This window comes from Lipophrys pholis (genome assembly GCF_963383615.2).
Source record: "Lipophrys pholis genome assembly, chromosome: 7".
Taxonomy (NCBI): Eukaryota; Metazoa; Chordata; class Actinopteri; order Blenniiformes; family Blenniidae; genus Lipophrys; species Lipophrys pholis.
In genome coordinates, this window is record NC_137638.1 from 17,400,332 (window position 1) to 17,415,624 (window position 15,293).

A 15,293-nucleotide genomic window follows, 5' to 3' on the forward strand; every position below is an offset into this window, starting at 1 on the left:
ACACGCAGCCCCTTATTTGTTTGCGACTTTTAGCTGTCAGATTGCAGCAGTCCTGACAATGTTTTGTTGTTGTTGTTGTTTTTACGCAGTGCAGGCGGCAAAGTGGAGAGACACGGTAGTGACATTTTTAATGAGTGATCATTTGTAAGTGCATTCAGAGACTTGATATTTGCTCATTCGTCTCAGGCAGGTCTCTCACTCTATTCCAAAACTAAAATTACCCAGCGCTTCACTCAGCTGGTACTCTTGCGCGAGTGCCAGACAACCTCCTGATGGTCCGGAGGAAAACACTGTAAATATATGCTGTACGTCTGAGTGACGGTGGAGTGGAAAATTCCTGACAGAGCAGCCTATAGCCTTCGAGCATGTGCCCCAGCCTTGTTTGAGTATTCATAGCACGGTGAGGTATCTTTGTTTGTTTCCACACATGTGACAGGTCTGCCCCGCTCCTCACTTTACTTAGGATGTTTCTGCGGTTCCACTTAATTATATTTGTTGCTAATGAGAATGCCGTTGACGACTGGGTGTTGCAGCCGTTGGGTAACGACATGTTTAGTGGAAGGGAGCGAGGCACACTTCCTGCCAGTTAAAGTTTGCGTGACGCACGCAGCAACTCACCACATCTTTTGGTTCCACGTTATCAGATGAGCTGAGACGAGAAGGCTGGTGCAGGGAGAGTACAGAAACAGTACGTACTAACGGCGAGAGGAGCCTGTGTGTTGTGTCAGTTCCTAAATCACGTTGCACCATCTGAAGTTATTTAGTAAGAATTCGTTGAACTTCTGTGTAATGTTCAGTGTTGCTGTGTTTAGTTTGCTCATGAGAATGAACGTCGCGTGTTTGACTTTAGGCTGCTTTGAAAGCGTCAGTCACCCACTGAGCAACACAGCAACTCCTAACCAAGGCGAGATGGCTCTGTCATCTCAAAGAAATGTTATTAAGATGCAGTGGATAGTGGGAAAGATGGACCAGCTCCTGCAAAATGAAAAGCTATCTCCTTTTTTTTTTAATCTTTTAAACCAATAATCCGTTGTTTTCTTTTTTTTTTCTCCTGATTTTAGTTCTTGGGTTGCTTGATGATGTGGTGGTTCTCATTCTCTTCTCACTATGAGCATTTCCTAGCAACAAGGCCGGGCTTGTGGGTCCTCTCCACGTAGTTTGCATGTTCTCCCCATGCATGCGCTCTCACTGAGTACTCTGTTTTTCTCCCACTCACTTGTAAAACATGTCGGCGCTCTGCTGAATTGGTAACCAGTCCACAATGTACCCAGCCTTCACTCCTATGTCACTTGGTTTAACTCCAGCCAACCCAAAATTGGATGAATCGATGGATGGGAGTTTATAAAACTAGAAATCTCTCAAGACTTTATTTTTTACAGTTAAGAAAACGTTTACTTGGTTCTTTTTCACCCGCTCACTGTGCTCACCTTGTTATGACTTTAGAAACTTGAATTAATTCTCGAGCCTCCCAAACTATATAACGTGGCAACTCAACTTGTGAAAAAAGCCCGAAGAAGGAAATAAAACAAGTTTGCCACGTTTGATGTCAGACTGTATAGTATGAACTACCGGTCCCCGCAGTTTGTAACTTTTGCAAATGAAGACTTATGTGTGATAATAGCTTTGTTTCTTTGTCCGTCTGTAGAGATGGATTCTGACAGCACCAGTGAGATTCTTGCTGGTTCTAACAGTGGCTATAATGTCTACTTGATTTACATCTAAAACATGTCTGTACACAGTGTCAGACAGACAGACAGCAGGAAGTGTCGCTCAGCAGTGATAAGATTTCTTTTTTTTTTTTTTTTGCATGTTTGGATCCTCAAAACTCAGCAGCTTAAACATCCAAACTAACATTTGTTTTATTAATTCAGCTTGATTCAGCTTTCAGGAAAAGGCAATCGGGGAGGTCTCCTCTAGGTTTTTAGTAGGTGTCATGTTGTAGATTTTCATTTTTTCAAATCCAATGCAAATCTAATGTTGACATCCAGACAAAACCTCAGTTGTCCCAAAGCCCTGGGTGGAAATCACAAACTTTTACCAAACCCGTTTCCAAGCATCCTTTCAGGATACAGCAAGACTCAGGAGCAGCAGATTTAGTTCCAGGAGTAATGCAAAATTTAGTTACAATTCCACAATCTGATGTGTCTTGACAGGCACTATCAGCCACTGTTTTATTATTAATGACAACTTTCTTGAATATGAACTCATTTCAAGTGCAGCTTAGTTTTTTCTTGAGCCAAGTAAAGAAGTTCAAATTCTTTGGAAGTATTATCCAACAGTATTCAGGTGTATGTTTACATTCTATATGGGGAAAAAAGAAAGTCACACATTTTTCCTTTACACTTTTAAATCAGTTTGAGCAATAAGACCTGGGAGGTGCTCTGTGGTCAGTGTACAAAATGACCCAAATGTAAGTGATAACACAACAGATTTACAACACGTTTCTGAGTACAAATGAATAAAAATGAATATAACAATGACAAAGCTTCTTTTCAAACAGTGCTGATTTTTGTGTAGCTTTCAAACCGTTCAGAGTCCCTCCTGAATCTGAATCAAGGTTTCTATACTTTGACTTCTTTGTTTTGAAAAATAACACATCAAGTCAAGACGGGTATTTTTGCTCCCTTGATCTGGACCTTTTCCTCACCATTTCTTGGCAGCGTGTCTGCCACTGGCATTGCTGGCCTCGAGGTTAGAGAAGCAAAATTGTGAGGTTCACAGGTTCAAATCCCTCTGCTGACAGGATACCACTGTGTGTCTGTGAGCAAGACCTCTGAACCATACCAGCTCTCTGGGGGCTGCACCGAGCATGTGTAGTTGAGGTTAAATATGGATAAAATGTGTTAAATATGAGAAGTCGTTTCCCCAAGGGGAGTAATGACCGATGAAGTAACCAAATTACAGTCAAAACAAGTAATAAAAGACAGTGGTACGTTCTGATCATAGCCTCGCTTGAAAAAGAAAATGTTTTGTATGCTGTCAGGATTTTAAAGTTAAATGAAGCGAATAAAACCGGCTGTACTGTTGTGCTCCAAGTTTAGGTGATAGGGGGTGAAACATGGACATGCGTAAGACAACTTTGAAAAGAACAAGACTGAGACGGCTCGACATCCTGGGTCCAAGCGTCAGTGTCTATCCAAAATCATCCAAAGAAATGAAAGAAGGGAACTGGCAACGAGGTCATGGCCAGTCGGGGCACATTCAAAGCTCAAATGTTTGAGGAGTGACTTGATGGAGAGGTGTCAGAATACATGATGCATCTCAGTCTGTTGCATATGAAGTGGAAAAGGGATCCTCCACAGATGGTCTTAATGTCATGGCTGATTGGTGTACAGTGACCTCTTACACAACTATAGACTCTTTGCAATCTGGTCAGTTCTCTGAAGGTGAACATTTTATTCATCCAGTCATCTGTCCAGACGGTGCTCAAGATGAGCCTGGATTGGACTTTCAGTCATGCTGTGAGCGGTATATTGTGTGTGTGTGTGTGTGGGGGGGGGGGGTCTGTGCACAATGCCACCTCAGCTTCCTTGTAAAAAGCAGGTGATGCTAATGCTGGTGTTGAGATGTTGACAGGGACAGCAGGGGTAGAACCTGTCCTCATGCATCCCTGATGAGCCAGCTGATTAATGCCACGTCATTGCTAATGCTCCTGCAGTGGTGTTGTCTGCGAAATTAGACAAAGCCAACGTTTTGCGCTGTCGGCTTCTCACCCCGATTGAACGCCAGCTTCGCTGGAAGTGTGAGTGGACTCCAAAGAAGAGAGCAGAGGTCTTTTTATAGCAGTCATCCACCTTCCTGTGTCCTTACTTAAGTTTCATTTTATGGAAGGGGAATCAAGTCTGCTATGTGCATCCTGTCAGTGATGGGTGTCCGTATTTCATTGTGATATCCATCAGGCTCAGGGATGAAGTGGCACACCCTCCCTTCCAGGAAACTTCTTGGCTCTTAAGTAGGAAGATCTGCTTCTGTGAGGCATAGTTAATGTGTTAGCTAATCTAATCTGCAAGGAGCATAGTCTGCTGTGAAATGCTGCCTGCACCACCCAGTCATTTAAAAATCATCTGGTTAGTGGACTTCTTCCTTTCGCTTTCTCAATGTTTAATTGCGAGGCTTATTCGGTTGGACTCTATAAACCCCAGTTTCATTGCAGGTATTTCATTATTTATCTCTGCAGCTTTGACATCAGTGTGGAACATACAGTATGTACCATGTTATATGTATTTGTTTTGTTCCTCTGTTGTTCTCGCCCCAGCAGCCCATGCAATGTTTGAGTCACACGGATCATGTAAAATGAAAGCGACATCACTGCTTCATGTCACTTTACCCATGCTCTCTTCTCTTCTCCAGTGGACACAGACACCTGATTTCTCTGAGCCTAAAAATAGCTGCCTTCGTACCCCAACTCCCCCCCCTTGCTCCCCTTAATTCTTTCCCTTTTTTTTACTAAGACTGTAAAGACTTATTTTTTGGTCTCTCCGCTTTGCCCGTTGTCCTTCTGTGTGTGAAGCAAGGCATCACAACTTTGTTCAGAGCAGCATACCTGTATATGTGCGTGACGGAGAGCAACGTTAGAATCTTTAATTTTGTAAGTGTTTGTTGTCTTCACAAGCTCTGGCTCCGATTAGAAAAAATCTCAATGCCTGGGTTTCCACAAGGCTGGAAACCTGACCTCAGCACCCGTTAAAATGTTAACCGAAGTCACAAGACCAGGAGCATCTTTCAAAATGGCCATTTATGGTCAGAATGAGAGACAGCTTCACTCTTCAGTCAGTGGGTAGAACACTTTTGGGAAGGCAGCATTATTTGTGCTGCACAAGAGGATTTGAGGTATTTTGTCAAAGGGCAGCACCGGACAAACTCTGCTTTTCTTAAGCTGCACTGCTATCATTTGCCTCGACGCATGGCGTGCGCTCTAAATGAACAACTGTACTCGCTGAACTGATGATTCAGTCATTCAAATTTCTTTGAGTCAGAAACTGAGAAAGACGGAACACAAAAGCAAAGTGGCTCAGACAGCTGCAGATCACTGTGTTTAATACTTGAGCAGTTTTTCGCCTTGATGGGTTCTTTGGACTCGAGCCTTCACAATCACTTGAGCACAGGGTTCATTTTATACATTATCCACACGTCCTAAAAGATAAGACAACCTCTATTCTGAAAAGTTTGTAGTCAGGGTGCAATTTGTGTCAAAACCAGAGGGAAGGTTTGCTTGAGCAAGATCAATCAGGATAAACAAGGAGGAAGTGGACACACACGCACACGCACACAAACACACTTTAAAACTGAATGCAATGAAATTGTACCCATTTTTAAAATGACAATTATTTGAGGTTTTTGTTTGGTTTCCTGGTGAATTAACTTTAAACACAATCATGGAGAGATGAATGATTTCACTCCCTGCAGTGAAAGTGATTTAGCAGGGGAGGTAGGTACATATCCTCTATCCATGAGTTACGCATTGCAGGGTGCGTTGACATATCAGATGATGCAAATCAGAGATTCTATCATTTCACAAGAAATGCAAATGAATTTGCATTTGATCTCAATGACACAGCTCCAAAAAAGTTGGGATAGGGTGATATTTACCATCTGTTTTCTGGTTTGTAAACATCTGTAACCGGAAGAAAGCCATTGCTGGAGTTTTGTGGGAGGATGGTGTCCCAACTTCGCTTTCTCATGCAACATGTTTTCTGTTGGTCGGAAAACATGTCTGAATGACGAGGAGTTCAGGATCCCTTTACCCTGGACCGGTCGCCAGTCCATCACAGAGACAAACAACCACAAGCTCACATTCAAACCTAGGAAGAATTTTGTTTAAGTTCTTTAAGTTTTTGTTACCATTTTGTGAAAGCATATCTTCTTTATCCATGTATTCCCTTTAGTTGATAAATGTTTTTTTTCCACAACTTGGCAACTTCTCTGGAGTATTTGAGGGGAAACTGACTAAATCCTCCATAATGCTACATGTCTGCACAAGTCCCTGTCCAAGGACCCCCCAGGTCACTTTTCCATATAGAATTGTGAGCCGCGGGTCACATTTCTAGTATGGAAAAATCAACCGCCCCATAGAATTTTGATCCCTCATAGGAAACTTTACCTTTGGCTAGTAAGAATGTTCTAATGTAGATATTTAACAAAGATATTACTTGTTACATGTCAGAAGCCACTGCTTTTGTGTATTATTGGATCTTTCCTTTCATATATCCATTCTCAAAATAAGGCACTACTAAATCCTATCACATGCGCAGAAATTAAGTTTGTGTGAACAAAATAGAAATATCAACTTTTTAAAAATTAATTCATAAAATTAAATTTCAAGACTAAGCAATGCTAAAGGTGTATTACTTAGATTACACATGTGAGAGGTACATTTTTATTATTTGCATGCATAAAAGGTGTTGAGACATAGGTCACATTTCCATGACTTAATAGAAGTGGGTCACTTTTCTATCTGATGAAAATTATGTGGTGTAGTTTCACGAGTCTGCTAATTATTCTTGTGCCTGCCTAACTATCCTCGGTGGCCGTTTAGATTTATTTTTATTCTCATTATGCTTCTACTGTTTTTTTTTCGTCCGGCAACTAGCACCGTACTGCTGGGAGCACAGACACAAAAAGCACATCAAAACATGTTCGGCAAGATTGTTGCTGAGTCCGTTCCCGGATAAATCCCCAAAAACTGCCAAAAAAATGTCTCAACCAAAGTAGATGGGAGAGGCACCTCGTGAAGGAGATCAGAGGAAATAAAAAAAAAAAATTCTTTGGAATTTTCTAGTTCTTAGTCATTGTTGCCTACAAGGAACTGTTTGTGACCTACCAGGTTAATGGTGAACTACATTGCAGGGGACACAGGGTTCAAAGGGGCGTTTGTTATTGCAGATGATGCGTGTAACAGCAGGCTTATCTTGGCTTTCATACATATATGCATGTTTGCTTCATAATAGCTGTATTTGTTACTATTCTTTGACAGATTCTGTGGAGTGTGTGTGTCTTCTGCTTGTACCTGAGTGTTAAATATTTAGGTGGAGTTAGTGGGGGGTCTTGGGTGGATGCTATATCACAGGGAAAGTTGCAGTGGATGGGTAGAACAGGGGCTGACAAAAGTGAAAGTGGAGACGGGAGAAAGGGGAGAAAGAAGTATCAGCCCCAGCAGCGTCTGGGCTCTACTTTCCTCGTCACTCTGACTTCATCCTGGCAACCAATAAGGTAAGGGCCCTGTGTGTCTCCATGGTAACCCCTGTTCAAGCAACGATGGAGAGGATAGAGGGGCAGGAAAGGGAATACATTTTGGCCTGAGGCGCAACATTTTTCTTCACAAGTTTTGTTGAGTATAATCCATTTCCTTTTTCTTCTGTGACATACTTATTTATAAGAAGTCACTCTGCCAATTATGAGAGAGCCGCTGAAGTTTTTTTTTTTTTTTTTTCCAATATGGGCAGACTAAAAATAGACGAAGACAAACACAGCTTTTTGTTGTGTTTACATTGCTAACATCATGTGCCGTGACTTTATTTTCACATTAATCACAAAACTGCCTCGGTTTTCTAAAACTGAAACAAATCTGTTTTTAAACTCAAACATTTGACTCTTTGAAAGTTTTCCTATGTTATATGTTATAACCTATTTCTTTTTTACCTTTTGTCTTTCTCCGAGACGATGAATATCAGTTTTCCACTGCTAAAAAAAGTATCAGGCGATTGACACTTCAAAAGCCTACCTCTGTTCTCTCAGCGACTTTCTATACTCTGCCTGATTGTTGGTCAGGTCCTGTAGCTTGAATCTCTGATGCATGTGAATCAATCTGGATTTTGCCATCGACTTCGAAACAAGGTGCCATCTAACTGTAATAGAGAAAGAGGGCCACGTCACTGTAAAAGTTCTTTTAACAATAGCAACTTTGCGCTATTGTAAGAGATTGCTTGTGGCAGTGATACTGGGAATCTTTTTTTATTTTTTTTATTTCATCCAAGCCGTTGTGTTCGGCTTCTGAACAGTCCGTGGAAAGTAAGGACCAAGCAGCAGGCTCCAAATGAACAATTAGCTCTTAATTTGAATCAGGATGGAGATGTTTGGGGAATATTGTATTAATCATTGCATTTGTATAAAGCATTTCCTTTCCTGCACTCGGTGGACCCATGAATCCATTCATGGGATGGACAAAATGCTTCGCCAGTGACGCCTTCGTATTCTGTGTGTGCCGGTGTTACATAAGTCTGCTCTGTGCGCAGTTGATTTAAACTGTTGGAGTGCTTGGAGAGAATAACAGCGAGGGGGATCCTCATTTAACCTTGGCACATAACTGATTAATCCAAATGTAATTTGCATATAAGGTCATCTAATTTTGGATTTTGGTGTGAGGCATGGTGTTGATTGGAGATGGAGCTGGTATGTAATGAACCTTTTTGGAAAACTGTGAGCATCACTGAGGCATGAGAAAACAATGGCTCTAATTATTAGAGCAGCTTAAAGTTCTCGGCAGTCACTAGGCACCAGATTTATTTATGTTGAATTTTAATTACATGCTGCAGGGCTATCAAATCGAAAAACTTGTCATATTTTCCACTGGTTCAGCGCCTCAGTGTGATTGAATGAGATTTACTGATCTGCCTTAAATGCGAATCATGTTTACCATGAGATCTTACGTGACTATTTGTATAAAATTATCTTTACAATTACATGTTTCTTGTTAAATATAGTTGCCATCGTTGCAACAGTTAAATTTCCCGCCTGACTTCAACAAATTCAGAGAGAACCTTGGAAACTTTGTGCACAGAAGGAAGAGCATAGTTAAAAGGTAATTATGCAGTTTGTTTGCTGCTTTAAATGGATCTCTTTCTCTGGAGTAATCGAACTTCATCTTATCGCACTTTTGTTCGCTGCCTCCCTGTGTGGGATCATTTTTAGAAGCTGGTCTTACTTGCAGGGCCTCTGTAGGAGGACGAGGAAGGAGGAGGAATACGATGTAGGAGATGCTCACAGGGTGTCAAATATTTTTAGCTATCCCGTTGCACTGTGGTGAAGAAAGAAACAAGGGTAGGTTGTGCGTCCCTCCTCCGTAGCCTGTGGAAGAGCTCAGGCCTGAGGTTCGCGATGAGTGATGGTCATTTTCTCCATCCAACTGTATACATTGTACAGAAACAGGAGGAAACGCCAAATATATGTGTTCTACATGATCACACTGCTGTCATCTTAGCTTATTAATAGATAGATAGATAGATGCTTTATTCATCTTCATTGTGAATTCTAATATATCTAATTGTATTATATCACACACACATTTATGTGATGTATTTACGCTATTATTTAGTCCTCACTTTAAACTTAAGCTGAGCTATAACAATAGTGCTTTTCCTCTTGCCTCACCTCTTTGAGTGGTGCATTGTGTGGTAAAACATATAAAGACTCATGATTGCTATTTGAATTGACAGAAAAGGCAGCATGTTTGCGCTCCCATTTTCTGTTTTATTGAAGCAAGCAAAGTACAACGTTGTCTTTGTCCACATAAACTGGTTCTGCATGAGCCACAGAAACGTAATAGCCTCTGTCCCAAGTTATGGGATAACAGAATGTAATGTTTGGTCAGGACACGTACTTTTATAGGGAAGTATAAAAGTAGGCTTCCTGCATAGAAGAGTACTTGTATTTCCACACATTCTTTTGTAAGCCTCTAAGGCAGCATGCTTTGTTGGGTGTGAATCAATTTAGTATTCTGTTAAAAAAATCTGTTTATCTCACTTATACCCCTGATAAGTAACTTTAATCCTTAACCCCTATTAGACACCTCAGCAGATAATAAACATGAAACCGCAGTATATTATGCTGTGAGATTCATGGCCTCTTGGCTATCGCAGGTGGCTGATAACAATCTCTCTCTCTCTCTCTCTCTCTCTCTCTCTCTCTCTCTCTCTCTCACTCACCCTATTGCTCGCTCGGATATACAGTCTGGACCAAATGGCATTGTCTTAAGCCTTTTGCCATTTTAACTGGATTGGTTGGTAAGCCCATCAACTCAATCAAGGGTTTTTGCCACAGGCCCAGTCGGTGTTTAGAGCCGTTGCCATAGCTGTGGTCATCTCTAAAATATCAAGGCAACACTTTCAAACTGATCTATTATAGTTTAGGCAGGCCGTGGGGTTAATATTTTCCACTTGTATTTGAAAGGGGTCTTGCCTCCACAGTGATGAGGGAAATCCAGCTCTCACACCCCTAAACCCCCTGGAGACCACCTACTGCCTCTGTGAAAAGTGTTTATTTCTGTTTCATGTTATGTCTTCTGACAGATTTAGTAAAGCCACTTTAAATTATTGTGGGAAAGTACAGCCTCGGACTCAAAGATATGCTTCAGGTTTAGAGTGTAGCAAGAGCCACAAGCGTGTGATGAAGAGCGCAGTCTTGGTTTGTGGAACAAACTGCTTACATCTATTTATGTCACATGTCGCAGATGTGCACATTTCGAACCGCTTGTTTGTCGACATCATTCTCGGATCACAGATGTAGCTTTGCTCACAGGCATCTTGCTTAAAGCACTGGAGGTATTACATATCACATTATCTGGAAGGTTTAGCTTTAGTCTGCAATTACACAAGGTATAAAATAAAATTGAAAAGCACGGTTTTAAGCAATCACGCTCTTGCAAAGAGGACAGCTGTATGTGTTTCAGGATGTAGCATTACACACCACAGGTTGCACGGACCTGTCACAGCTGGCCACACATTTAACAAGAGAGAGAGAAAAAACGGCAAAGAGAAATTGTCTCAGTCAAAAGGTCTTGCTGGTTTCGGTTTCATCAAAACAGGAGCAGGAACATTGGAAGCTGCTTTGTGATGAGCGCTGTGCATTGGCGTGTGCTGCTATTGCGTCATTGCCAAGAGGGGGGCAGAGACTGTATTTTTAGAAGGGAATGAGCATATTCTTTGAACAAACAACGTCAAGCACTGTGCTTGCGTATGCTTGGATTATTGTGACCGGGCTATTTTTATGCTCTATGTGTGAGAGTGCTTTTTTCTAGGTCAAGCATGGTGCCAGTACTCTCTCGAGGCTGCTGGTGCATCATGCATTACAGGTCCAATGCTGTGCAAAGCATCTGGATCATCAAGGAATCAATGAAGAAAGAGACTCTGTAAAATGTAATTTTGACATTGCAAACAAGGGTTTTTCATTTGCAAAGTTTGAATGTCAACAAATCTGTTCGTGTGCATCTTTATTTCCTACTGCAGCCAGAGACTGAGAGACGAATACTGAAAGAACAGTCTGCAACAAGATTGAGGGGTTTTACCAGAAGCAATGTTGAAACTATGAAACCTTATAACTGGTTTCCATCACGTGGAGCAACAGACTGTAGAGTGAGGAAATAAAAATGATGTCATAATCTCTTCCTGACAGATTTGTTGCTATAAACCTATTCAGCATCTATTAAGTCGGTCTCTAAATACATATACAGACTAACATGATGGCTTACGGCATGTATGAGTAAATGTTCCAGAGTCAACCCATTAAAACGGCGGGTCATTTGCAAGTGTTACACTCCTCCCTTCAGAGCTACATGTGATGTAATGTCACCTTATCCTACATGTCCACAGATCACGTCACATTTCATACGTGACATCATCTGGAAGCGGTCCCTTTACACCCAGCTCTAAAATGAGACCGGTGCACATGTTGTTCCAACTCTTAATTAGTTCATCTTTGCTGAACAACTTAATTTTGTTATTAAAGGGCAGTTTATGTCTGAAAACAAATCAGGCAAAGATTAAATTGATATTCGACAAAAATCTTTATAGCGCCAAAGCAACCAGCCCTTGATGAGTTGCCATGTCTGTGCCATCTTGGTGTAGAATCTGTTCTACCAGCTGGACTTAAAAAGGCACAGTTCGGGTTAGCCCTTGCAGAAAGGATATATTAAGGAACTGAAAGAATACAAACACTCCATTTGTAAGGGACTGGATTAAACTCATTACAGTTGCAGCCACATTTGAGTTAAAGCTTGCCAAGCTTATGGAATATGGGTTAGAACGCCTTCTTCCCGTTTGGAAGAGGGTGTGCAATAGCATGTGTAGTTAAGTTTGCTTTCAGTCATTGTTTAGAATTAAGGTTTGTGTTTAATCAAGAGTGAAAATAATGATCAGTTGCATTTGCAGTTCATTCATGATCCTGGTTGGCAGTCACTGGCATACCATCTCAGTATCAATTCGTATCCCTGTACGCCGTCATCACCACAGGGCTGCCAGAGCTGAGCTGTGACCGTACGGCATCCCTCTGTTGATCTGCTTGTTGTTTTTCATGCCGCTCTCTATGTTCGTTAAGGCCTTCCTCCAGCTCCTGTTACTTCCTTCTGCGTGGGATGTCCGTTGGGGGCTGGGCTTTGATTCACATACTGGTCATTCTCTGGCAGATAATCAGACAATAAAAGAATTTGTCATGCCTCATCATGTCAAGTGTCTCCCAAATCTGCACAGCTGTCACCGCAGTAATCTCCGGCCAAAAGGAAATTCTGAGAAAACACTCTGAAGTTATAGTGCAGCATCACTTGCAGCCAGCTTTCAGGCCGGTTTCAAATTATTTTTAAGTAAGTGAGGATGCTGGTCAACAACACTGTTGACAGGTGTGTGCATTGTCACCGTGCCCTCTAAAACTTGGCTTCTTAAACCTTCTCCGGCTTCTGAGCTGCAGGCTGCTCCCCAGGCTTCTCCGGCTAGCCTAGTTTTCTCAGAGCCTTTCCCAAGAGTGCAGTTATTTTCAGCAAATGGTGATGTTCTGCTCTGATTTTGTCAATGCATTGTATGACTGTGTAAAGCAAAAATCTTACATAAAAAATGTATGGAACACAGTGTTTGAACCAGAGCACCACCTAGTCTGTTAGTATGCAGCTGCTCCAGGTTGCATGTGTGCCCTGGCAACGCTTGGATAAGCTTATTAGATCAATATATCTTCTGTGAGGAGCTGCAGGAGGCAGCACCCTATAGTGTGAGGACGAGGACAATTTGTTACACCGGGAGCCTGACTAAAGCTAGCCTTTGTTTGCAGGATAAGTGACGCAGCGGGAATATTAGTGTGATTAGTGTGATTAGAGGGAAAGGCTGGCTTCCAGAGCAAGGTCCGGTCACAGCCATAGGTCAGATATGAGTGGATCTTGGGATTATGCAACGCTCTGTAGTCACATTTGAGATGGTCGAATGGCAGCAATGCCAGAGTGGTGGTGTTGTCTGTCTTCACACATGCTGTGCTGTACAGTTCACCCCACTCCACATCGTGACTAAGGCGTGTTCCATGTGTTTTCACCAGACCTATGTGAACACAAACTCGAACACTATGCACGGTTGTTGTTGCTGAATTAACCACGTCAGAGATTATCCCAAAATACTGCACTTCTAGAGCTAAGAGCACACAATCTTTGCCTATGGTTCATCTTGCAATACTAACATTAATCTTCTGTTAAAGGAAGTATCTTTGTATTTGTGCTTGTAATCATCTTTTTTCAAATAGTAGATGTAATTTCTATTACCTTATTATCTCTTCAGATAATGTGTCACCTGAACTGACTCCTGCTATGTTTAATTTAGATAAACTCACCCTACAATACAGTGCAGTCCTCAACAGCCAAGATTTCATTTTTTGTACTTTCTTAACTTTGGAGAGATATTCTTGTCTTCGCGGTCAAAGCAGACTTCTGCAACTCACGCCACCCACACGTTGTGTATGTATAGCCCACACCTACCCCTATCTGCCCAGTGGTTTGAAAACAATACTTTGTGTGATTCTCAGGCTGCTATTTGTGAAACCTTGATAATGCACAGGGGGATCTTAAATGTTATGCAATGCTCCCCACTCGCCCGTAATCCCTCTTATGCTGAGTGAGCCCCCCATGTGACAGTGCTGAAGGGCTGTGAGAGACGGGGTGGCTGTCGGGACCATCGGCGAGGCACGGGTGCTTTCTGTAAACTCCAGCCACCCCCCTACACTCACACAATGAGCAGTGGCCTGTGTATAAGAAGGAACATTTCTCTTGGTTAGTGCCTCACTTGGAAGTGCGATGGTGGATGAAGACCGAACGCTGATGCCTGTACTTGAAGACTCTGAGCAAATATATAGTTACTACATTGAGCATATGACCTGAAAGGCACTCCGACTCTTCTCTCGTCTTCGTCTGCGTGTGAGCCACGAGACTGAATATTTGCCTGTGTACGGAGGAATTTCACAGCTTAAGGAGTTATTCTGTTTCTTCACATTGCTGCTTATGATGAAGGATTCGGCTGCTGTTTTCTGCTATTGAATGATGGACGTTGACTGAGACACTTTTTTAAGACATTTTGAGTCATTTTGCTTGTCTTGTGTTTTAATGTATCAAACACTGTTGTGTGAGTGTTTGTCTATATTTTGTCACGGCTCACATGCTTTTTTTTCTCTTCCTTTTCAACCTGCAGGAACCATCAATGTGGACTTCAGCTGGCAATTTGACGAGCCACATTTAGGAGCATCAGGAGTCTCTCCTTCCCCCTCTCCCCCTCCCTTCCCTCCCTTCCCCTTTTCCCTGTCAAACTTTTCCCTGCTTCCCTTTTCCCATCCGCCAAAATTCACCATGCTTATCAAGGAGTACCGCATCCCCATGCCCATGAGTGTGGACGAGTACCGCATTGCACAGCTCTACATGATCCAGGTGCAGTAATAGCATGACATTCCTCACAAAAAAAAACCCATACATACACACACACACATCTGGCCAAAAATGGCAAAGTGATGCTGAAGCCAGGAGTCGTACACAAACCGCTAGAAAGACGATACATTTACACAGGGAACTCTCCAAGAGAGCAATCTCACAGCGCGTTCAATTATAAAATCATTGGTCACACGGTGTGTGACGCTGGCGGAGCAACAGAACAAAGAGGGCTTGTGTGCTGACTGATTATCCAATTTAAACTCTCTGAAGCTGGATGGTTTCAACAACCATAGGCTGCATGTTTCTGTAGAAGGAGGCATGGGGTCGCCCCGCTCACAGAGCACCCATGCAATCCTGACAGAGATGGACATGTTGCTTTGTTAATGTCAGACAAATTCATTTGTCAAATCAGGCTCTTGGCGGGAGATGAGGTGTCTGTGTATGAGCTTTATGGTGTACAGCAGGAAACAGGAAAGAGCGAGTTCTACAGTTTCAGTTATCCTTTGCTGTGACACATTTTCTCTGTATGTATCATGTGTACATGAAGGAGGATTTATTTAATCTTGTGGTGCTGCCAGGTGCAGGCTGCTAAACATTTAGCAGTTTGCTGGGATTTGAGCTGTGGGGTTATGTAATG

The 15,293-nt window shown here is 42.2% G+C and overlaps 1 protein-coding gene across 4 annotated transcripts in view; it reads left to right on the forward strand.

Moving 5' to 3' along the window:
• LOC308112673 (membrane-associated phosphatidylinositol transfer protein 2-like) overlaps positions 1-15,293 on the forward strand; it is a 44,592-nt gene that overhangs the window by 4,652 nt on the left and 24,647 nt on the right. For 2 of the 4 annotated variants that reach the window (XM_080468370.1, XM_080468373.1), the window contains exons 1-2: positions 13,966-14,152; positions 14,424-14,656. In XM_080468370.1, coding sequence (XP_080324496.1) covers positions 14,579-14,656 — 78 coding nt within the window. In that variant the 5' untranslated portion in view covers positions 13,966-14,152; positions 14,424-14,578. Of the gene's footprint in view, positions 1-13,965; positions 14,153-14,423; positions 14,657-15,293 lie in introns of those variants that run through there. The other 2 variants (XM_080468371.1, XM_080468372.1) reach the window with 1 other exon arrangement.